This window comes from Arvicanthis niloticus, chromosome 15, assembly GCF_011762505.2.
Source record: "Arvicanthis niloticus isolate mArvNil1 chromosome 15, mArvNil1.pat.X, whole genome shotgun sequence".
In the NCBI taxonomy this organism is placed as follows: domain Eukaryota; kingdom Metazoa; phylum Chordata; class Mammalia; order Rodentia; family Muridae; genus Arvicanthis; species Arvicanthis niloticus.
In genome coordinates this window covers 33,198,969-33,223,128 of record NC_047672.1, presented here as the reverse complement: position 1 = coordinate 33,223,128, position 24,160 = coordinate 33,198,969, and the positions used below count along the sequence as shown (strand labels likewise).

At 41.0% G+C, this 24,160-nt stretch overlaps 1 protein-coding gene across 7 annotated transcripts in view; it reads left to right on the top strand.

The window, feature by feature from the left end:
* The window catches only part of Ahcyl2 (adenosylhomocysteinase like 2), a 157,205-nt gene that overhangs the window by 91,850 nt on the left and 41,195 nt on the right, over positions 1-24,160 (top strand). Inside the window, exons 1-5 of one of the 7 annotated variants that reach the window (XM_076913593.1) lie at positions 3,160-3,266; positions 3,441-3,522; positions 12,362-12,470; positions 19,838-19,981; positions 20,481-20,581. In XM_076913593.1, coding sequence (XP_076769708.1) covers positions 3,466-3,522; positions 12,362-12,470; positions 19,838-19,981; positions 20,481-20,581 — 411 coding nt within the window. In that variant the 5' untranslated portion in view covers positions 3,160-3,266; positions 3,441-3,465. Of the gene's footprint in view, positions 1-3,159; positions 3,523-8,885; positions 8,958-12,358; positions 12,471-19,837; positions 19,982-20,480; positions 20,582-24,160 lie in introns of those variants that run through there. The other 6 variants (XM_076913591.1, XM_076913592.1, XM_076913590.1 and 3 more) reach the window with 6 other exon arrangements.

Genomic DNA, 24,160 nt, shown 5'->3' with positions numbered 1-24,160 from the left:
TTCACATGTGTTAATATCCCTAAGTTCTCAGATGAAATAGCTATTGTTTTTATTGTAGAGACAGTACAGAAAGGGGCGTAACATTGTAGCTTTCAAGTGAAGTCTGTTTTAGTTAAAACCTACGCTAAGAAAACAGAAGTTATGTTTAGGATGCCAGCATGATATATTTTCTTGGATGTGTTGCTAATCCTAGTTTTCTTCAAAGCCATTTGCTTCCATGGTTTAGCAAGACCATAAAGGCAGTCCGTCTCTGTTTACTCAGTCATTATGCGAGGAATATAAACAAGAATGTTTGGTAACTTGCCAGTTACTGACATATGTAATTCTAAGGGTTAGGCTCTTCTTCAGCAGTAACACAGACTTTTGACCTTGCCTTGTTCTTAGAGGCTCCATTATTGTTACAGATCATAATAGTTTATAATTGATTTGCATCAAGCAATGGAGAGTAGATCATACATCCTTGCAGAGTTAATATAATTAAGGATTAAATAAATGCCTTCAAAACCTCACCATGAAGTAAGTCAGTAATATTAATCCTTATAGATACAAGATAATGTACTATATCTTGTAAAATGGACATAAACATTTTGAATATATTGACTTATATAAGTTATCTCTAGAGTGTTGTAAAATACCCATACAGCACACAGAATTTTAGAACTTACATTATCATTTCTAAGGCTCCTCTTACAAGCCAGGCACTGTCATCAAATCAAAGTTAGCTAAGCCCCTAAGAAGCCTGCAGTCTCTGAGGAATGAGCACACGGTGCAGCAGCTGTGGTGAAGACAGCTAGGCTTGGTGCTGTGGCCAAAGAGCAATAGTAAATGAAGAAGAAGCTCCTAATTTTAGGTGAGGTTTCATGACACTTATTTCGGCCGAATCTTGGAGAATTTGATTAAGTGAGGATAAAGGGGGTAAAGGCACTAAATACATTTTGCTTAAGAGAATGTCTTAAGCAAAGGCCTGAGGTAGGAAAGGATGTGGCACAGTAATGATGTTACTAAAAAGGTGTCGTTAAGGCCTCAGTTTATTCATTCTTCCTAAAGCCTCCATCAAACTGGGAGACAGCAGTTTTATTTTCATTTATAGGTTGGAAAGCTGGTGGGATAGTGAGGGTAAGTCAGTGGCAGCATCTCACCCAAGGCTTTCTGATTACAAAACCAGCTTGCTCATGGCTGTCACCCATGTGGTCTTCACCTCAGGAAACAGCAGGTAGTACAGCTCACCTGCTCTAGGCCATTAGTCAGTCATCCATATTCTGCCTTCTCTGGCATCTTCCAGCAGGTATTACAGTCCTTCCCTGGGCTCCATACCCAAAGGATTTGTTCTTTTAAACTGTGAAGCCCAAAGGGGGAAAAGCCTGTAATCATAATTATAGTATGATTATTAGCTTCAGAGAAATGATCCTCTGCATCAGAGATTAGCATAGTGCTGGGCCGGCAAGGTAGCTCACCAGGCAGAGGTATTTCTTGCACAAGCCTGGTGATGTCAGTTCAGAAGTTGTTGTCCTCTGACCTCCACACATGTGCTTTGGCACATGCTCCCCTACACACATGTCATGTATACACATAACACTAATGAATATTTTCCTTCAGATGGGGTCTCACTATGTATCCCTGGCTGGCTTGGAACTCACTCTGTAAGTAGATCAGACTGGCCTCACACTCAGAGATCTGCCTGCCTCTGCCTCCTGAGTGCTAGGATTATAAGCATGTGTCACCATGCCTAGCAGTAATTTTTTTAGGAGTCCCTGGTGTTTCAGGTCTATGTTATTGGGCTTCCTATGGTAGGGACTGAACCTAGGGCCTTGCACATGTTGGACAACTGCTTTACTCCTTAGCAACTCCTTGGGCATTTGTGGTCCTCTTGAATCTGGCCTCATACTCACTATGTAGCTGAGAATAAATAACCTTGAACTCCTGATCATCTTACCTTCATCTCCTAACACTGGGATTGTAGGAATGTACCACTAGGTCTGATGTCTCTATGGTCTCCTCCTCCTTCTCCTCCTCCTTTTCTTCTTCTTCCTCTTCTTCTTCCTTCTCTTCTTTTTTAAGAATCTGACTGTGTAGACCAAGGTGGCCTGAAAGTAATAGAGATCTGTCTGCCTTTGTTTCCATGCCTTATGTTCCCAGCCTCTACAGTACTCTTACTGGATAACATCCTCTAGGAATAAACTAAGCAGATATATCCGCTATAGATAGATAGATAGATAGATAGATAGATAGATAGATATCACATTTTTTCAAGTTATGTTTTATTTCCAAATTCAGAAATGTGCAGAAAGGCTGCGCAGTGGTGGCTCACGCCTTTAATCCCAGCACTTGGGAGGCAGAGGCAGGTAGATTTCTGAGTTTGAGGCCAGCCTGGTCTATAGAGTGAGTTCCAAGACAGCCAGGACTACACAGAGAAACCCTGTCTCAAAAACAAACAAACAAACAACAGAAATGGGCAGAAAGGAGGACGCTTATATGGGGGGACATAATGCATAAATAACTGAAGTCCTTTCTGACCGGATGGTTTACACAGGAAGGGATACTGTGTTGGCATCCTATTTCATCCTGAACCCAGACCTATAAGGGAAAATCAGCATTGGACCCATTGGGGCACTTGTCTGGGACCCCTGGGTCTCCTGTACACCCTCACTGGGACCAGGACTTGGGGGAGAGTATGGCGGGAGGGGTGGCAAGCAGTTCTGTCTAGCCTCTGAGAAACATTCCAGTCAGCATTGTGCTGTTTCTATAACAAAGGCCCCTTAGACTTTCCTGCACCATCCCTTAGGGAGCCAGCAGAGGGAGCTGTGGTCCCAGAACTTATTTCAGCCTTACAGGTTTCTGCTTTGCAAAAAACCATCTTCCCTGACTTCATCTGAACTCTGATGCACTAAGAATTTAACTTGAGATAGGTGGTGGTGCCAGCCCCCTAGTGGGAGCAGACAAAGAGTTTCTGTAGCTGCTTGAACTTGAAAGCCATAAGGAACTCTGATTTCAAGGAAACGCCTGTTTACTGTACTGATCCAGATCAGCAGCTCTCAAGAAAGGGGAGTGCCTTCTTGACCTCGATCTTTATTGATCTTGGTATCAGCACTTCCAGTGACGTGTCCTGAGGGGGCGGGAGAAAGTTAACTAGGACCTTATAATCAGAGAAGAAAGAGCCTGTTGCTGAAGGAAGTTCGCACAGAGGGGGTGGGCTAGAGTGCCTTGTAGGAACTGCAGGGCATCCGCTCTGATTTTGAGTAACAGGCAGAAGGTTTTGAGGTTGGCTGGTAAGAGATTCGCCAGGCGGTTGGCTCATGATCTTGATTTGAACAGGAAGCTTCTGTGAAAAGAGATAAGAGCTTCTTTTAACCCCTGACCTTCAGAGTCACTAGGCCTGTGGTGTTCTCTGGGGTCCTCAGGTAACCCTGGCCTTTGCAAACCAGCTTTCCGTTTTGCTTCAGGACATCCCTTAGGCAAGCCCGCGCTATGGAGAAGTGGGACGGTAATGAGGGTACCTCTGCTTTCCACATGCCCGAGTGGATGGTGAGTTCTGCTGCTTTCTCCTTACACTGCTTCTAACAGGACAAGGACAGAGGAGTCACTGCTGGGATCTAGGCTGGGAAAACAATTACTACCCTTCCAATGATCTCCTATGCACTGGGTCCATCCTGTATTGTAATTGCCAGTGAAGCTAGGGAAAGGCAGAACAGCAGATTGCCTGGGTGGGGTGCTGACCTACTGTGCTGGTGTACTGCACAGACGGATTATTCTTTGATTGTTCTGTATTCTTTTTCAAGTTAATGTAAGTTGTGCTTCAAGGGTATAAAATAAAAAAGAATATGGGGAAAGGAAGATACAAAACTAGAACTTATAAAAATGTTACATTCTCCAGTATCTGGAAAAATTTAAACATTTCTCCCTTACCTGTATTTTTTTTTTCAGTCAACTCCTTGTAGTATGTGTATTGCTACAAGCAAGAACTTTACTTCTCTTCATACCATTTTCTCAGATACCATATTTGCCTGATAGTTTTAGTAAAATAATTTTAAGTTGATATTTGTTAATAAGAACTAGCACATAAAACCAATATTGTAGAGCATGGTGGCACAGGCCTGTCATCCCAGCACTTGCAGAGTAACACCAGGAAAATCAGGAGTTCAAGCCCAGCCTCAGCTACATAGTGAGTTTGAAGCCAACCTGGGCTCTAACTGGTCCTATCTCAAAAACAAATAATGACAATAAATTATAACTTTTTAAATTCCGATTCAGCTATTGATTTAAAAACCCTTTTAATTACACTTTATTATGGGGGAGGTGGTTCGTGTGCTACAACACACATATGTACGTCAGGGGACAACTTGCAGGAGTCCGTTCTCCCTTCCAGGGAATAAGTCAGGTTTGGCTGCAGGTGTTTCTGTCCGATGATCCATCACCAGTCCCTTAAAACTTAAGTCTGACTTCTTGGACACTGTCTATATATTTTCCTTTTATAAACTTGTTACACTTTTATAATGCATTCTCAGTTCTCTTTAGTTTATAGAGTTAAGGACTTAAAGAGATGACTATTAAAATAATGAAATTAAATATATACCAGATCTAACAAAGTCCCAGTAGAAAATTCTACCTGTACATTGTGAATTTGAGGCCAACCTGGGCTCTCGCTGGTCCCATCTCAAAACAAATGGTGACAATAAACTAACTTTTTGTTATTTAAAAAAATTGTTTATTTTACATGTATGTGTGTGCCTGCTTGTCTGTATGCTCACCACAGGCTTATAGGTGCCAACCGAGTCAAGCAGAGGATGACAAATCCCCAGGAACTAGAGGTACAGGCTGTTGTGAGCCATCCTGTGTGAGTGGTGGAAACTGAATCCAGGGCCCCTGTGAGAGCAGTGGGTACTCATAACCACTGAGCCGTCTTTCTAGCCTCTGCATGTCATTTTTATAGAAGTTATTGACTAAGTTTTTTGTAATATTGTGATCATTTAAAAGATATCCGATGGAAAGCAATTGCATTTGTAAGATGATTTCAAATGTAGTGGCTTGGACTAGTGGAAACAACTCACTTCATTACTCTGTCTAGTTTCTTAACTCTTGTTTTTATTTTGTTTCTTTGTTTTTGAATCTCCAGCAACTTAGTAATAACCAAGAGAGTAGGAAATTTGGCTTTGTTACAAGAGGGACCTCAGTGAGGCACTAAATTTTGTTTCTGAAAAGGATTACTACAGGAGAACCCTACTGGACACAGCTGTGTCACTCCAAAGCAAAACAAAGGTTCTTGTAATTTACATTCTGTAAAGTCAGTCCTCATTGTCCAGAGAAGTCCTCATGTCCTCACAAAAAGAGCTGCTCTTGAGTCTGCTCCTTTTGCCTCTCTATTTATGAGGACAGGAAAGCTGTCCTAGGGGACTTGGGACTGTTGCTTAAGGCATGGGACTGAGGGCTTCCTAAGTGTGTGAAGGGCATTTTCAATATTTTGATGTATCTTTCTCATTTAGCCTTTACTTTAAAAATGAGGAAAATCCCTTTAATCAGTAGAAAAGCAGTGAGGATCAGTAGGGAGAGGCTTGTCTTCAGTAATGCCATGAGCTCTGCTGCTATCTTTCTTCGACTTTTGAGGCTTTCAGATACTGCCCAAGTCATTAACTTCTGGTCTGGTCTGAAGGTGACACTGATAACTGCTTAGCCAGCAGCTAGTCCTATGCACCTTTAGTGCATTGCCTATAGATTTTCAGATCTCACCTGCAAACTGTAGAAGTGCCTTTTAATCTCCAATAGAACACTCGAGCCAGATCCAACATATGGACAAAATGTCAAGAAGGTTTTAACAAATGTCTGCCTTACCTTTCAGTGTATAGATTAGTGTAACGAACTCACCAGTGCAATGGCTCTGCTACCAAAGGACACAGAGGCCTCTCACAAGCCTTTTCTGGAGGAACATAGAACAGAGTTGTACCCTCCCACCCAATGTCCACTGTTAGTAATCACTAGCAAAGGGGTCATTTGTGCTCTAAGATTAGTGGAGGGTTTAGGCCATACTCTTTGCTGATATGTCTTGGTCCTTCGTAGGAATATAAGTCAGGACAGAGAATGGAGAACCCCAAGCTCAGTAAATGACGAGGTAGACCTCACGGGTGACAGTCCCATCAATCACTGGGAATTCCTTGCTGAAACCTCCACTCCTCAGCAGTTTTCACGTAAAGGAATTTCTTAGCCTTATCCAGGCAGTTAAAATGCTGGGGCATTGGAGGGCCCATTCTGTAGATTTACTACCATAGTTCATCCTCCCTGATAAATCCTCAGGTCCTCCTGTCAGGTAAAGCATCTTGCGTTGGACCTGTGTAGATAACAGTAAGTGTTGTTGTTTTCACATTTCAATATTTTTCCTCCTACTGATCTCTGCAGTATTTGGTAGTTGTCCATGTGAAATCTGGTTGCTTAACCTTGAGCACAGAGCCAGCTTGCTGCCGTATTCTTTGGGCTAAAAGTAATCCTTTTTGTAGGTAAAGAATTCATTTAAATTGCTTATTTGGTTTGGAAACCAAATACTCTTTAGGAATATTTGAACTGTCTCTGCTTGGCAATAAAACCTAAACTTTATGCTGTCTCTTTTAGGGACTATAGGCATCTGTATATAATAGATTATGAATTTTTTGCTTTAAAAGAATAGAAATATTAATATTTTAGATTTCTGTATCATTATGTAGCCCTCAAACCCCTCTTGTGCTCTTTACTTTGTCAGGGCATATTTTTCCATGAGGTGCTGTGTGTGTAGATGCAGGAGGACAGCTTGCCTGTTGTTTCTCAGCACTGGCTACCTTTGTTTTTTAGATAGAGCCTCACTAACCTTGAACTCACCAAGTAAGCGAGGCTGTCTGGCCAGCAAGCCCCAAGGATCTGCTTGTCTTTGCCTCTGACGTGCTGGGATTAAAAACTTGGGCCACCAAAATGGCTCTCTTTACATGAATTTTGGAGATTGAATTGAAATCAAACTGAATTGAATTGAAATCAAATTGAATCAAATTTAATTCAGATTGAATTGAAATCAAATCAAGAATATTGGCCTACAATCCCAGAGGCTCTAAGTTCAGTTCCCAGAATTACTACTTAAATAATGACAAAAACCGCTGAGGAGTGGTGGTGCATGCCTTTAATCCCAGCACTTGGGAGGCAGAGACAGACGGATTTCTGAGTTTGAGGACAGCCAGGGCTACACAGAGAAACCTTGTCTTGAAAAACTAAAAATAAATAAATAAATAAATAAATAATGACAAAAAACACCTTGCTTTTTGTCAAATTAAGATAATAATGCCTACTTCTTAGATTACTGTACATAGCCCAACCTGGTGGCTCAGCAGATAAAGATGCTTGCTGTCAAGGTGACAGACCTCTGCAATCCTCAGAGCCCAAGTAGGAGGAGAGAACTGGCTCCCACAAGTTGTCCTCTGACCACCTCCCCACATAAATACATGTAATAAGAAATCCTTTAAAAGATACTTGCATACGCTAGCATACGCTAATAGAAGTAACGTGAGCACGTGATACACATCAGCCACCACCTCTTCTCCCAGAGAAATCAGAGAACACTATGCAATATGATCTTTTCCCTGGAAGGAAAGGTTATCTTTGCAAACAAGCTGTCATTTTGGCCTTTCTTGCACTCAACATGCAATTTGTCCTGTCCTCCTCTCCCTCCCTTCTCCTCCTCTGTCTTCCCTCCCTTCTCTTCTCACTATCAGATCATATCCCCACCCAAATCTGTAGCAGGCATCTAGTGTAGCATTTCTTGGGTTCCTTTTAGAAATCAGAATCAATAAGACACTTTTGCTTCTGTTTGAATCTTTATTTGGCATATAACAAAGTCACTATGATTCTGGGAACTGGGTGATAAATTCTCCCTTGTGATCACACCTTCCAGGGAACAATTTTTTTTTAAATGTTGTATATGGAGGTTGTATGTGTGATGTATGCATGTGTGTGTGCACATAAATGTATAGGTCTGTATACTCAACATATGTGCATATGCACACTGTGTGTGTACAAGCAGAAGTTAGAGGAGGATGTTGGATATCTTTTTTTGCTGTCTGCCATATTGCTTTAAGACAAGGTCTTTCACTGACCCAGAAGCTTGGAAGCTCGCCCGCCATTTCCACTAGGCTGGCTGGCCAGTGAGCTCCCAGGATCTGACTCTACACCAAAGTGCTAGGGTTATAGTACACCCAGACATGCCCAGCATTTACATCGGTACTGAGGACTCCACCTTATGTCCCCACGCTTGCAAAACAATGTCCCCTGCCTGGCTAACCCAAGGGCAGAGTGTAGTATGGGGCTTTCTGACCACTTGATAACATTCATGGTTTTTTTTTCTTCTTTTATAAATTCCCTCATTGTTTCAGTGGCTCTGTAGTTAATTTTTTTCTAATGAGGTGAAGCTAACTAAAATCATCTGACATAGAAAATGAGGAGGTAAAGGTAAAAGAGAACCTAATTAGCAAGTTAATTATATCAGGAAAAAGCGCACCGGTTATATAAATAAGCCATTGATGTATGCATGTATGTTGGGCCTTATCTAGGAACTTGTTAAGGTCTAGAGGTCAGAGGAGCTGTGTAGTGATGTGTTAGGAAAAAAATAATAAAGCAAAACATCCAGGGTTAGGAATGGCCGATGAGCTGCTGACAGAGCTGCCTTATTATTAAATCCTGTTGTATGGCTGAAAGGGTTGTTGGAGCTGCTTCAGAGAGAGCCACCTCCCTCAAAAGGAAAAAAAAAAAAAAAAAAAAAAAAAAATAGAAGCAAGCTGGAACCAGAGCCAACAGAACTGCTGATGAGGAAAGTTTAAAAGTCTTACCACAAGGGTCCTTGGACCAAAGAGGTGGCGTACCGCTGGTAATGTCACTGTCCACTGGCTGGTACCGTCACTATGCTGAGCAGCAGGAAGAAATACATTGTCAGTAGCAACTCTGGGATTAAAGCCCAGGTGAGGCTAAGCTCCTGTTTGCCAGTCTTGCTGCGGCGGCCATTACCATCCAAGGCAAGCTGCTTATACCCTCCTTCCCTCCTGTCCAGCCTTCATCCTTCCCTCTGGCCTGTGGTGAGCTACCCGTTTCAACCACCTTCTTTCTTCCCTTGCCTTGGTGTTAGGCAGTGCTGACATGGGAGAGGAGGGTGCCTTGCAAGAACTCTGGTTTCTGACAAGGTAGGAAAGTTAGGTAAATCTTGGTAAATTCTGCCAGTGTGCTGTAACTCACGGTCAGATCGTTGTTTTACAGAATGGACTGTGTGAGAGAACAGTGTAATGGTACTGATGCAGCCACCAGAGATGTAAACATTTGTTATTGAGAAATTGCATAACTTACTATATTAAGTGGTTTCTCATTAATATTCTTGTATATTATAAAGATGAAGGGGGCTTGAACTTAGTGAGAACTTAAGAGCCATTCTCAGTGTACGGCCTGTTTCCTTAGAAAAAGCCACGTTAGTGCCGGGACAACTGGAAGACTAGAGGACAAGGAGTTGAGCCTCATGACACTACCATGCAGTGACAGTGCAGCTGGACTTCTGTGTGACAGTGTTTACTAAGCTAAGTAGGGGCAACTCAGAGGGAGTGACTGGCCCCTCTAGTGGCCAGTGTGTACACATGCCTGTTTGTGTGCACATACATGTGGCTGTGATGCCAGTGTGTATGGTTGGAATAGGAAGGCAGTGTTGCATATCTGAGGTAAGATTTATCTTTAAGCATTTTTTTTTTTTAAATAAAAAGGGGCACTCTACTGAAGATATGACTTTATTGTATTCTTTGGAAAGTGTTCATTCCTTTTCCTTGATGGGTCTCTGAGAAAGAACAAAGGCATGTGATTATCTTGAACCACTCGTGCACCTTCCACCTTTCCCTTGCCTGTTTTATCAACCCTTAAAAACTACTTCATGCAGACTTAATGCTTACTATGCTTATTAATATTCCCTCAAATATAGATGATGAAGATAGAATAAACTCCTCCAGGATCCTTGATTCAGCACATGATTGGGTACCTAGGATATGGTAGCTACCCATCTGTGCCTAGAATTTAAGGGTTAATTAAAAATCAGGCCATATGGAGCCTATAATTCATAAAGAGTACAGAAAGGAAGACATGACATTTGACATAAGTCAAATGCTGTGCTAGAAGTACATAAAGATTCATGGGCCTCTTGTTGGAGTCCATAGAAAAGGCACTTTATCCTTTTTGGAGTAAATTGGTACCTTAGCAAAATAATCAAACTTGTCATTTTCCATTCTGCAGTGAGCTCCTAATCCAATGAATAGCCCTGTTACTAAAAACAATTTGTGAACTCTGAAGCACTGTGCAGGCTTTGTTGTTGTTGTTGTTGTTGTTGTAGTTGTTGTTACAGCTATGGAAATGCCAGGAATTCCCTGAGGCATGAGTGCTAAGCTTTCACTTTGGCAATTGTCCCCTTGTCTCAGTGCTCAATGACTCAAGAGTTAACCTCTTAGTGCAGAAAGTGCAGTCGCTGATTTCATTCTGACTTCTGCCTAGGGAGGATCCATCTGTTTATCATTAAAGGTAGAACCAGTTGTCAGATCTTTAATTCTTTTCTGTAAACTTTTGTCTATACCACTAATCATCTAAGCAATTGCCTAAATGCTTGGTTAGGAAGAACTATTAATAAAATAAGAGGTAGGAGCTTTGATCAGTAAAGCACCAGCAGCAACCTTCAGCTGTAGGTAAAGGTAAAATTAACAAGAAAGTCACTATCAGGAACTTCAGCTATAACTGCAGAGCCTGGTTTGAGTATGCAATCAGTCTAGTCATTTACTCCTTCTACATCTGTAGTCATGGCTAATAATCAAGCATTTGGCTTTTTAAAGTGTTTTATGATATTAAATATTAAAAATTAGCTTATTTACTACTATCTAAAAAGCTAACATATTTTAGAAAATCCTAAGCAAATTAAAATGGTTGCCTGCTGTAGGTAGGAGGAATTAATCCTCTCTAAAAGCTGTGATGGACATGCTTTTATTTCTGTTGTTCTTATGGGAAAATTAGAGTCACAAAATCATCTTGACCAGCATCACAAAGCATATGAATGGCACAGCCGCGATTTCAGTGAAATGTAGAATGTTCTGTGGAAATGAAAAACCTTCCTCAAAATTAGCATGCCATACTGAGGAGCTCACAGCTCCAGGCAAGGGTCTTTTTGTACCCTGCTGCTTTCCATCTAGACATATTGGTGTACAGGGAATTGCAGAGATTTCCTTTTCCAGGTTGCATTTTCAGTGAAACAATAGAAAGTGTTTCTGAATATGACTTACCTTCCTAAAAATTTAATTTAATCATAATACTGCTCACAGTTATAATGTACAAAGTATATAGCCATTAATAAAAGTTGGTGAAGGTCGAACAATTATTCTTCTCTCCAAAAAAATTTTTTTTTAATGTTTGTTTGTTTTGTTGCTTTTGAAGACAAGGGTTTTCACTGTGCATCCAAGGAGAGCTTTGAATCCATTGTGTTCTTCTTGGCCTCCTGAGTGCTGGAATTACAGGGATCTACCACCATCTGCAGTCCCAAGGATGTGTCCCCTCTCCCCAAGTCAGGGCTTTCTGCATGCTAAGGAAGCACTCTATACTCCAGCTATAATCCCGACTTTCTGAAGGGGAGGAGAAGACAGGGTCTCATCTTAAACTCTCTAAGTAGTTGAACATGACTTTGAAATTCAGAGTCTCCTGCCTCTACCTCCAGAGTGCTGGGATTACAGGGTGCGCCACCACTCCCAGTTCATGCAGCTCTAGGGACTATACCAAGGGTTTAGTGCATACAAGGAAAGAATACTACCTACTGAGCCACATCCTCAGCCCCAAAGAGTTGTCCTAGTCAAACATGGGTTTGTTCGAGCAAATAAACTGCATAGGAAGGTAACAATCTGTGATATTGCACTCTGTGAATGAATTGCTGCCTCAAAATACAGGTGTTTTTTCTTCATATAAGGTGTTGGTTTGAATGAGAATAGCCCTGAAAGGCTTAGTCAACAGGGAGTGGCACTGTTTGAGAAGGATTAGGAGGTGTGGCCTTGCTGGAGGAAGTGTGTCACTGTGGGTGAACTTTGAGGTTTCAAAAACCCATTCCACGCCAGTTCTCTTTTTTTAGTCCTATGAATCCAGATGTAGCCCTCAGCAAATACTCCAGTGCCTGCCTGCATGCTGCCATGCTCCCCTGTGTGATAATGAACTAAACCTCTGAAACTGAAAGCAAGCCCCCAATTCAATGCTTTCTTTGATAAGAGTTGCCTTGGCCATGGTGTCTCTTCATAGCAACAGAGCAGTAACCAAGATACATAACTAGGGTTCTTTTTCCTTCTATAATGAGGGCTCTTTTTCTTAGCAGATTCAGTTTGCTGACCAGAAGCAAGAATTCAACAAACGTCCCACCAAAATTGGACGTCGCTCTTTGTCTCGGTCCATCTCTCAGTCATCTACTGACAGTTACAGCTCAGGTGAGTGCTGAGCTGCCATAGACCCACCTGTCAAAATTAATTGGTATCTGCAACAGACCTTCCATCTACCCAAGACCAATCTTTTTTTTTCTTTTTGTTTGTTTTTGTTTTTCGAGACAGGTTTTCTCTGTATATCCCTGGCTGTCCTGGAACTCACTCTGTAGACCAGGCTGGCCTCGAATTCAGAAATCCACCTGCCTCTGCCTCCCAAGTGCAGGGATTAAAGGCATGTGCCACCACTGCCCGGCAAGACCAATCATTCTTGATAAATAGCCTTGAAAAAATTATTTGGAATTAAAATTTAAACCAAAATTCTGGATAGAATCTTTGGATTTAATCTCTGGATTTCTTGGGACCTTGGAGTAGAGTTTTATTGAGGCCTCAGTCTCTGACAGAGGCAGCATAGGATGAGGAAGAAAATTGAGCTCTTTGATTTACAAATGTAGTTTTAGCAGTGGCGTGTACAAAGACATTCATTTTTTTCCCCATTCTTTAAGGGCAGGGGAGGGAATCTTGTCCTTCTAGATGGTACTTACAGGACTAGGGACCCATCCCAGGGCTTTGTACATGCTAAGAAAGCACCCCATACTGGAGCTATCCATCCAACTTCTGTTACAGTGAAAGGTGGGGCAGGGTCTAAGCTCCCTGTGTAGTACAGGTCCCTATGTAGGTAAAGATGATTTTGAAGTTCTAATTCTCTTAATTACCCCCAAGAAACAAGATGCTGTAGCTATTTGATGTAAATGGGTGCTTTGCCTTCTCCTCAAAGCTGTGACATTATCAAATTACTTATTACTCCTTCCTTGTTTTACAGGGCTAAGTTATCACTTAATGTCCCATGAGATACAGCGTTGTAGGCCCCCCGGGGGCAATAGCTGTTGGTAAGCACAGTAGGAGTCTGATCTAATGTGAGGCTATTTTACTTTGTCCTTTCTGTTAGAAAGTGATGGAGAGCCAGGAGTTTGCCCTGCTTACCTCTTAAACATTATAATAGTAATACTCAGTAGAAAACTTTGTTTTTTATTTTTATTTTTTGTTTGTTTGTTTTGTTTTTCCAGACAGGGTTTCTCTCTACAACCCTGGCTGTCCTGGACTCACTCTGTAGACCAGGCTGGCCTTGAACTGTTAGAGATTTGCCCATCTCTGTCTTCCTAGTGCTGAAATTAAAGATGTGTACCACCACAACCTGCTAGAAAACTTTTTTTTTTTTTAAAGATTTACTTATTTATTATGTATGTAGCAGTCTCCTGCATGTATGCCTAAAGACCAGAAGAGGGCACCAGATCTCATTAAAGATGGTTATGAGCCTCCATGTGGTTGCTTGGAATTCAACTCAGGACCTCTGGAAGAGCAGTCAGTACTTTTAACCACTGAGCCATCTCTCCAGCCCCCCTCCCCCCCAACGTTTATTTATTGATCTTATGTATATGACTACACTGTAGCTGTCTTCAGACACACCAGAAGAGGGTATCAGATCCCATTACAGATGGTTGTGAGCCACCATGTGGTTGCTGGGAATTGAACTCAGGACTTCTGGAAGAGCAGTCAATACTCTTAACCACTGAACCATCTCTCCAGAAAAACTTTTATTGTGACTAAAATTGTATTCATTTTTCACATATCTAGGAAAGGAATTCGTAATTATGTACAGTTATGTACAGTTAATGAATGGTTGGTTGGGAAACATAGCTTTTTGGTTGGGTAGGTTGTTATTACACATTATTTATATTTCTGTGTTTATTTTCCATCCACAATAATTGGAAATGAGGAACACTGTGTAATTTTATTCTATTGAAGTAACTGTTGAAAATTCATGAACTGGATGATTGAACTCTGGAAGCCATAATGGGAAAATGAATTGTCGAATAGTCTATAACATTTTAAGATATGTGTTTGGCCTGTTGTCTAAAGATCAGTACTAAATAATAATGATTTAAAATTTTGACTCAAGCTCAGTCTTTTACCTGTATCACAGCCAGAGCCATACATCTGTGTTCTTGAAACCAATGCCTACCTTCCCACCCAAGCACCTCATGTAGGGAGGATACTTTAAGAATACTGTATACCTAGCCGAATGTGGGTGATCCCTTGGTTTCCAAGTAAGCCTGCAGTGCTTGTATGTAGCTCATTGATTAATAATGTTAATCGGTCTCATCCTGAGAAGTTTGGACCTTGTAGATTGAACTATATCAAATTGCCATCTGTGCTAGCTAAATTTATGTCAACTTGTCACAGGCTAGAATCATCAGAGGGGAGAACCACAGGTGAGAAAATGTCTCCATAAGATGGAACTGTAGGCAGGTCTGTAGGACATGTTTTTGATTAATGATTGATGTGGGAGGGCTCAGCTCATTTGTGGGTGGGGCCATCCCTGGGCTGGTGGCCCTGGGTGTGTAAGAAAGGAAGCTGAGCAAAGCCAGAGCAGCACCTTTTATGGCCCCCTGCCTCCAGGTTCCTGCTGTGATTGACTTCCTTTGGTGATAAACAGTGATGTGGAAATGTAAGCCAAATAAACCCTTTCCTCTCCAACTTGGTTTTAATCGAGGTGTTTTATCTCAATAATAGTGACCCTAAGACACCATCTTTATTTTTTAAAATTATCATATGTTTGTTTTATGCCCCTATACATGCAGGTAGGTACAAATACAAATTCGTATTCCATGAGCATGAGAGCCTTGCTTGTCTCTATCTCAGGTGTGTCTGTATCACAGGTGTGTGTCTTACACATCAAACAGTATTTGGATCATAGTAGATGCTAATATTTGCTATAAGGTTGAGGAAAACTGAGGAAAGAGATGACTTTTGCAACCCAGTCTACATTTACCCTAATCTTCAGTCCACAATGAGAATATTGTACAAGGAGAGGATCTCCTGTCAGAACCAGTGTCTGCACAACAGGCTTATGCTGGGGAAACAAAGTTGTTAGCCTGATGTATCCACTGAAGGATATTAAATTCAGGAGCAGGGAATCACAACACTTGGTTTTGGAGCAAAAAGTAGAGTTACCTGATGGATGTTGGAATTGTCATCTGTGTGACGGTACCATCCATGGCAAATGTTCATCTGGCCTCATAAAGAACATTTAAATGACAGGGTTACCTGGCTTATCTACTTACTTATTTCACGATCAGCATAAGCCCTTACATAATCTCTATAAATATTTTGCTTAGAAATAAAATTCAGCATTTTTATTCCCTATCTTTTTAGGATAGTCTACTAACCTGGGTATGCTCATCTGGATACAGTCTAGATTGTTTTCAAAATATTGTCTATACATGTCTATCTACGATATTTTCTGGCATAATCTCTAGGAAGTATCATTTCCATGAACTCAGTACTTTTTATTTATTTATTGTTAATTTTTTTGAGGCAGTCTCTCTACATGCCTTGCTGTCTTAGAACTTGTTATGTATACAAGGCTGGCTTCAAGCTCCAAGAGATCTGCCCATCTCTGCCTTCTGGTAGCACTTTTTAATATAAGACTCTTTTCCTAAGCAACAAACCTCATAAAAGTAAATGAACAAAATAACCTTTTCTTCATTTTTAGACCAGAATCAGCATTAACATTTATGAAAATGTTATCTTTACAGTGAGTAAATTGGTTACAGATGAGAACGAATTAAGTACTTAACTTTTCAGATGAGAAAGAATGAATTACTTTACTTTTAATTAGCACTTAGAAAATTTGAGAGACTTTTAGATTTTTTTTAAAATTTTGTTTGTTTGCATTGGGCAGCTAACGTAACTTCTCACATTCTACTGAAGTCATTCATTAGTACAATCCATTCACAGTCAAACATGGGTCCCTACTGTTATTTCCACTAACAAATAAATAGATTGGGCCCAAGGGGAGCTGTCTGACTTTAATTAATTTAATAGGACTAATTCAATCAGAATTCTGACTGCTTGCTTCCTAACAAGCTCCCACAGTCTCACAGGTGCTCAGAGATAACAAGAAATCAGGTGCAGCTCTCTCTCTCTCTCTGTGTGTGTGTGTGTGTGTGTGTGTGTGTGTGTATGTACACCCATGCATGCATTTGTGAGCCTGTGCGTGTACATGTGAGCATGTATGCAATGGGATGGGCTGTGGATTAGTGATTCATCAAGTTATGCTTTGGTTCTTGAAAATCAAAGGAGAACATTCCATTGTAAAATTGTATTGCACTTTGTAGGTAGTAATCTCTTCTGCCTAAAGAGTGAAACATTTTAGGTATTATCTCATTTCCCTGTAAGATTTTTTTATTAGTGGTAGTGTAGAGAAAGGGTGAGCCTGTGGAGGAGGGGATCTATTAAATTCCCTGTTTTATATTAGGGTAATTGAAAATTGGTCATTCAGTAATCTGTGAATGAAGCTAGACCCTCTAGTAGGTAATGGATTTCTTCCTTTTTGAAAGGCAACTGTGCTCAGCCCTGTACCACCAACACTACACCACTGCTCACTGTTAGTGACTGTGCTGCAGAGTATGCTGATAATTACAGATAGTTTTAGAAGCTTCAAAATGCCGTAGCAGGCAAATTCAAGGCCAGCCTGTGCCACATAGAGAGTTCCAGGTCAATCTGGACAGCGTAGCATGAATTATCAAAAAAAGTAAAAGTGGCAAAAATGAGTTTGTTCAAAACTAAATAGATCCATGCCATATTGAATAAAATTTCTACCATGTTCAACAGAAACCCTTCTCTTGGTCTGGGCCCTACACTGTTGCAGCCAGGTACTACAGCAGTGTAGACACTTGCTGCCTTTTGTACTTGCCAACCATAGCTCTGGATAAAAGACTTTGGAAAAACCCTTTGGGGAAAAAAGCATTCCTGACTACTGTTAAGGTGAAGCGGGATGCTCACGGTGGGTGGCACACGGACCACCAGCTCCTGAAGGCAGAGGCAGGACAATCTTTGTGAGCTTGAGGTCGACAGTCTACATAGCAAGTTCTAAGAGAGCTATGGCTACATAGTGAGACTGTTTAAAAAGAAAGTAAGATATTAGTTTTCTCAGCTTTAAAATAAGGAAATGATGTAACCATTTTATTCTTTAAATTGGAAACAAAAGGCCAACAACAGAAACTGGAGCCAAGGTGTTATGGTACTCATCTTTAATTCCAGCCTTGGGAGACAGAGGCAGCAAAGTCTCTGTCAGTTTAAGGCCAGACTGGTGTACATAGCTGGTTCCAAGATAGCCAGGGCTACATACAGAGATCCTGTTTAAATACCAAACAAAACAGAACAAAACAAGAAACAGTTAAAATTGGAGTGCTTCTCTTAAAGGAGTATGGCTTTGTTTTGTTTGTTTCAGTTTGCTTTCCTCCCACTACTTACTGATCCTTGAGAGCTGAAGAGGCTTAGGAAGGGGACTATTCTGGGTTAGAGGAAGGGCTCCAGTCTCACCTCACCTCCCAAGAGCTAGGATTAAAGGTGTCCACCATCACACCTGGCTGTACTATTTTCTTTCTTTAGTTTTCAGACTCTGGGACTTGGTTCCATCTGTAGCCCAAGCTGGTCTTGGAAACCACCCTCCCCCTCCCCCGCCCCCATTCCTGCTCTGTAACCTGAGTGCATGCCTTCCTTGCCTTGCTGATCAGTATTTACTCCTAGAGACACAAAAACATCATGGTTCTAGAAAAAAAGTTCTGGAACTTCAAATTATTCTGATTTTAAAACTCTTTTCAAATGCAGTTTCCTCATAAATTTGGATCAGGATTGGGGAAGCTGTTCTCATTTTTCTCCCATGGTCCCCTAAGCCTGTAATTTCTAAGCTATATCAGAATATTGACAGATGAAACAATGTCCAGAAAGCTATTTCTGGCTCTGTTGCCAAAAGTACTTTGAGCTCTCTTACCCTAGGAGAGGAACCAAAAGGGTTTTGAACAGATTAGTTCCTTGTAAGAACAAAAGTCCTCTTGGGGGTTACTAATTCCTTTGCCTCCCCTAGTGCACACATTCATTCCAGTGCCTGCAGGCTAGGACTTTGCTCTAAGGCAGTTCTCCAGAGCAAGAGAGATCCTCAAGCCCCTGCTGACCCCACAGTATGCAGCACTATGCCTGATTAACTGGGCAAGGTTGGACTTGCCTTTTACAATCTACCCTCCAACCCCTACCCAGATAGTCCCTGTGCTAAGAAATCCCAGAAATGCTTTCATGCTCTAGGTGTAAGTAGATCCGAGCACCAGGCCCTCGGAACTCTGAGCTTTTGCAGCCTTCTTCCCCTAGAAGTAATGGTATTGCTAACTGCACTGAGAGACGTCAACATTCTGTAGATCATGTTTTATATCCTCGATTCTCCCCAAAACTGCCAGGATTAGAAAGAACTACCCTCTAGAACAAAGATCAAGAAAGAAATAGCTTCAGAACATCTAGCAAATGATTAGCAAATATGAAGGCTAAAACAGTCTTGACTAAGCTTGTGAATTCAGTGTCAGTAACTGTCTGTTGGCCACAATCAAGTGTGGCCCTTTCACCCTTTAATGCAGTGGTTCTCAACCTGTGGGTCAAGACCCCTTTGGGGGTCAAACAGTTCTTTCACTGGGTTCACCTGAGACCATCGGAAAAATCAGATATTTACATTATAATTCATAACAGTGAAGTGGCAATAAAACAATTTTATGGTTGGGGTTCTCCACAACATGAGGAACTGTATTAAAGGGCTGCAGCATTAGGAAGGGTGAGAACCACTGCTCTGGTATATATTGCTAGTTAGTCACCAGAGCATTGGATGTGCCAAAAGCAGGTATTTTGCTTCTTTGGGAATCTGAAACACCAAGGACCCCTTCTGACAGAGGCCAGTAAGGAGGATAACACAATGAACAGTTCATTGTCAGGGTCTAATTGGGTCTTCAAGAACAGTTCTGTCTCATCACAGCCAGTCCTAAGCAGCACAGCTCTGTTATGTCAGACAAACTCCTTCTGTGTAGTTCTTAATTACTTTCCCATGAGTTCCTTGTTTTTTAAGATTTTATCTGTTCAGTTAGTGTACTACAAAGCAAATTACTTCAGGCATTTAAGCAGCAGGCAGAGAGGGGGTTGGTGGGAAGGGTTAATGACTGGCTTGCTTAGGAACCTTAACTGTGGCTTTCGTGGGTTCCACTTCCCTCTACATATTCAAGCATTATATCTCTCTGTGTTCAGAAGGAAAAGTTAGTACTAGATTCCTAGTGAATGCTACAGAGAGAGAAAGCCTTTTGCGGGTCTTGGGCTTGCCCTTTCTGGACTGTGGAGAGTACCTAGCATAGGCAATGGCAGTACAACTCCATGTTTCATTAAGGAGCTTCCTAGAGTTGTTAAATTGGGTGATGCTAATGACTTGTGAAGCCCCACTGGTCTGCAATTGTGGAAGAAGCCAGTCTTTTTCCTGATTGACTTTATCATTTGTGTTTCAGCTGCCTCATATACAGATAGCTCTGATGATGAGACATCCCCCAGGGACAAGCAGCAAAAGAACTCTAAGGGAAGTAGCGACTTCTGTGTCAAGAACATCAAACAAGCAGAGTTTGGACGCAGAGAAATTGAAATTGCTGAGCAAGGTAAAGAAATAAATGCCCTTTAACTTGCCTGTGTCATTCTGTTGTGTTAATACTCCTGGGTCAGCTGGCTTGTCAAATTTCAGTGCAATACTAAACTACATTTTTGTTTATTAGTCTACCTGAGATCAGTGTCATTCTGGAACTTAGGCTGACCTTACACTCAAGACAGTTCTCTTGTCTCAGCCTCCCAAGTGCTGGGATTATAGATGTGAGTCTTCATGTCCACCTCCAGAAGAACACTTCAAAGAATCTGAGCTTGGGGAACCCTTTGGGGAGGGAGTGAAGTCCAATAGTTCTGGAGGAAATCCCTGGATAAGGGTTGGCATAAAGAAGATAAAACTGAGCAGCATTTGTCTCTGAAGGCCTCTCAGAGAACATTCAGGAATACTATCTAACAGAAGCTAACCAAGGGAACTTAAATAAGTTTTTTTTATGCTTTTTTCTTTCATCTCTTTATTTCCTCTGTTTAATATTCTGTGTTTGTATTGGTCCTTTTCAGAGATGCCTGCCTTGATGGCTTTAAGGAAGAGAGCCCAAGGAGAAAAGCCTTTGGCTGGAGCCAAAATTGTGGGTTGTACGCACATCACTGCTCAGACGGCTGTGAGTCCCTTTCCTCTTAATAACAGTTAACAATTGCACCAGTTATTGAATGCTGCAACCTGCCAGCACCAGGCTAACACTATTATTTCATTAATCCACATAATGCTTTTTGGGCAGGTATTCCTTTTTCCATTTTGTAAACAAGGAAACAGAGGCTCAGAATGCTTAAGTAATTTGTCCAGGGTCTTACAGCCAGGAAGGCATAGGCTAAGCTTGAGCATGAGTATGCAAGTGAGCACGTGAATGCTTTCACCCCGTCTCATTCTTCTTCCTCATCACTCTTCCCCGTGTCCTCTCTCTGAGGCTGTATCCATGAGAGCATATAGATCTGGCTTCAGCAGCAAATAAGAGAAAACTGATTAACCTGTCCTCAACATACAGGAAATTACTACATTATGTTGCCAAAAATCCATCTGGAAGGCAGACTGTGACCTGGAGTGGGGAGTAGTTTTACCTCCTTGTGATTTTTTTTTTTTTTTTTTTTTTTTTTTTTTTTTTTTTTTTTTTTGAACTGTCTCCACAGTTTGCCTACTTCATACAGGCTGACAGAAAGGTGCTTACAGCTACTTAGTTACCATGAACGCTATGGAAAGGAAGGACTGTTTCTTCTGCTCTCCTCAAAGGAAGGAAACCTTTGCTGAGGTCCTGCAGGATAGTCCAGCCTGTCACCCTGAGCAGGACTGGTTACATGCCCTTGCTGTACTAGTTCTAAGAAGGGACTAGAATCCTCATATTGGCTGAGACCAGAGATTCCTACACTCAGTAGAGTTATCTTCTATTTATAAGCAAGGTACTTTCAGTGCCCCTGAATTATTCTGAAGTAGAATTTAGATATACCATAATATATATGTTATATGAAATTTTTTTCTTTTTTTAATTAGATATTTTATTTACACTTCAGATGGCATCCCCTTTCCCCATCCCCCCCCCACCCCCCTTAGGAAACCCCTATCCCATGCCCCCTTTTCCTTTTTGCATTTATACATTTTTTAAAAATGTTAATCATAGGCTTTATAAGTTTGGAATTGTTCAATTAGAGGTGTAACCCACTGACCAACCTAGATATAACATCTATCTTTGACTGGTGGAGATACTTGAACCTCTGCCTCCCTGTCTCCCCCCTCTTTCTCTCTTTCTTCACCTAGCTTCTCCTCTCTTTCTTCTTCTCCTCTTCTTACTCCTTTTCTTCCTCTCAGTACTCCTCCCACCTTAGCTCCTCCTACACATCACCCTTTCTGTTAAAATGAAACTTTTCTCTCAAAATACAATTAGAACATAATTATGCCAATTTGTACCAGTGAGGTACAGGAGAGTCCTAATACCCAGTCCATCCTTTTGTTGACTAACCAGCTCCTCTGTCATCTATTGTAACTAAAACATGTAGTTCTGAACCTGGCTTTAGGATGAATGTCAGCTGACGACCATCCACTCAAGTCTTTTCTCTTAAGGTCAATAGCTATATGTTTTCAACCCCATCAGAAATCCAGAATGACTGAGTTAACTATAATTGTGGGAAGCACAAATCATAGTTTCTAAAACTTAGCCAATTTATAGAGACCTCTGAACACCTGGACACTCGCTCTACTTCAAAACGTTGGAGCATCTGTTCTTCTGCCTTCTGGCCCAGGATCATCTGACAGACCTTAGTGCTGCAGAATTATTAAGGGCTGATTACTCTGTCTAGGCAGATATAATCAGTCGACTATTCTGCAAGTGTGTCCTTTTCTGGACAGTAATTTGTCTGTAGAAGGAAAGTGGCAATTCTTGCCTAGTGGCTGTCTCGCCACAACTGGAGTAACTCCAAGGATGCTCAATTTCTTCTTAGAATTCAATATAGGAAGCTGTCCGGAGCAGACAGGTCTCTAATGAAAATGAACATTAATACTGAAATGTTTGTCATGTCAATTCTAAGGATTTCTGATGTTTTGAAAACCAGCTATCCATGTAAGGTAATCTGGACTGTTGCCTGTTAACTCCACTCAGCTATTTCTAAATAAAACATAGAGAACACCCTTATAATAAACTCCAAGCCATGAATTTGCTATAGTCCCTTAACTCACAGGCTGACCATCTCAAATCAGTTAAAAAAGTTAAAGAAGGACTGGGTCTAAGCTTTGTATTCCTAAATGTGTTATACTGGTACAATGCCTATGGGAGTAACAATATTCATCTCACTCTTATATCACTAAGAAGCTCATGCCAATGAAAATCTTAAAATTTGTAAACAAAGTAAATTGGTGCCATTTAAGAATTTATATCTTAGCCGGGCAGTAGTGGCGCACGCCTTTAATCCCAGCACTTGGGAGGCAGAGGCAGGAGGATTTCTGAGTTCGAGGCCAGCCTGGTCTACAGAGTGAGTTCCAGGACAGCCAGGGCTACACAGAGAAACCCTGTCTCCAAAAACCAAAAAAAAAAAAAAAAAAAAAGAATTTATATCTTCCCACCAAAAAATGTCCGGGGCCAGATGGTTTCAGTGCAGAATTCTTTCAGACCTTCAAGGAAGACCTAATACCAATCCTCTTCAAGCTATTCCATCGAATAGAAACAGAAGGAACACTACCCAATTCATTCTATGAAGCTACCATTACACTCATACCTAAACCACAGAAAGACCCAACAAAGAAAGAGAACTACAGACCAATCTCTCTTATGAATATTGATGCAAAAATACTCAATAAAATTCTCGCAAACCGAATCCAACAACACATCAAAATAATTATCCATCAAGATCAAGTAGGCTTTATCCCAGGAATGCAGGGATGGTTCAATATTCGGAAATCCATCAATGTAATCCACTACATAAATAAACTCAAAGAGAAAAACCACATGGTCATATCACTAGATGCTGAGAAAGCATTTGACAAAATTCAACATCCCTTCATGTTAAAAGTCTTGGAAAGATCAGGAATACAAGGCCCATATCTAAACATAGTAAAAGCAATATACAGCAAGCCAGTAGCCAACATCAAACTAAATGGAGAGAAACTTGAAGCAATCCCACTAAGATCAGGGACTAGGCAAGGCTGCCCACTCTCACCTTACCTATTCAATATAGTACTGGAAGTCTTAGCCAGAGCAATTAGACAACAAAAGGAAGTCAAAGGGATACAGATAGGAAAGGAAGAAGTCAAAATTTTACTATTTGCAGATGATATGATAGTATACTTAAGTGAACCTAAAACTTCCACCAGAGAACTCCTAAACCTGATGAACAACTTTAGCAATGTGGCTGGATATAAAATCAACTCAAACAAATCAGTAGCCTTCCTCTATTCAAAGGATAAACAGGCAGAGAAATTTTTTAATTTTAATGTAAAACCAGAACTATAATAAGGAAAATAAAAAGAAAGTAATTTATAATAAAAATATATTTCAATATATAAATGCTTAAGCAACACTATAATAGAATAGTCTGATGTCTGAACTAACTAATATAGATGGAAATGTAGGGGGGTTGTCTTATGTGAATGGGTGTTTTGCTTGTTATTATGTAGGTGTACCACATGCTGTAGTGCCTCCAGAGGCCAGAAGAGAGCACTAGACACTCTAGAAATGGGATTACAGACTGTGGGTGCTGAG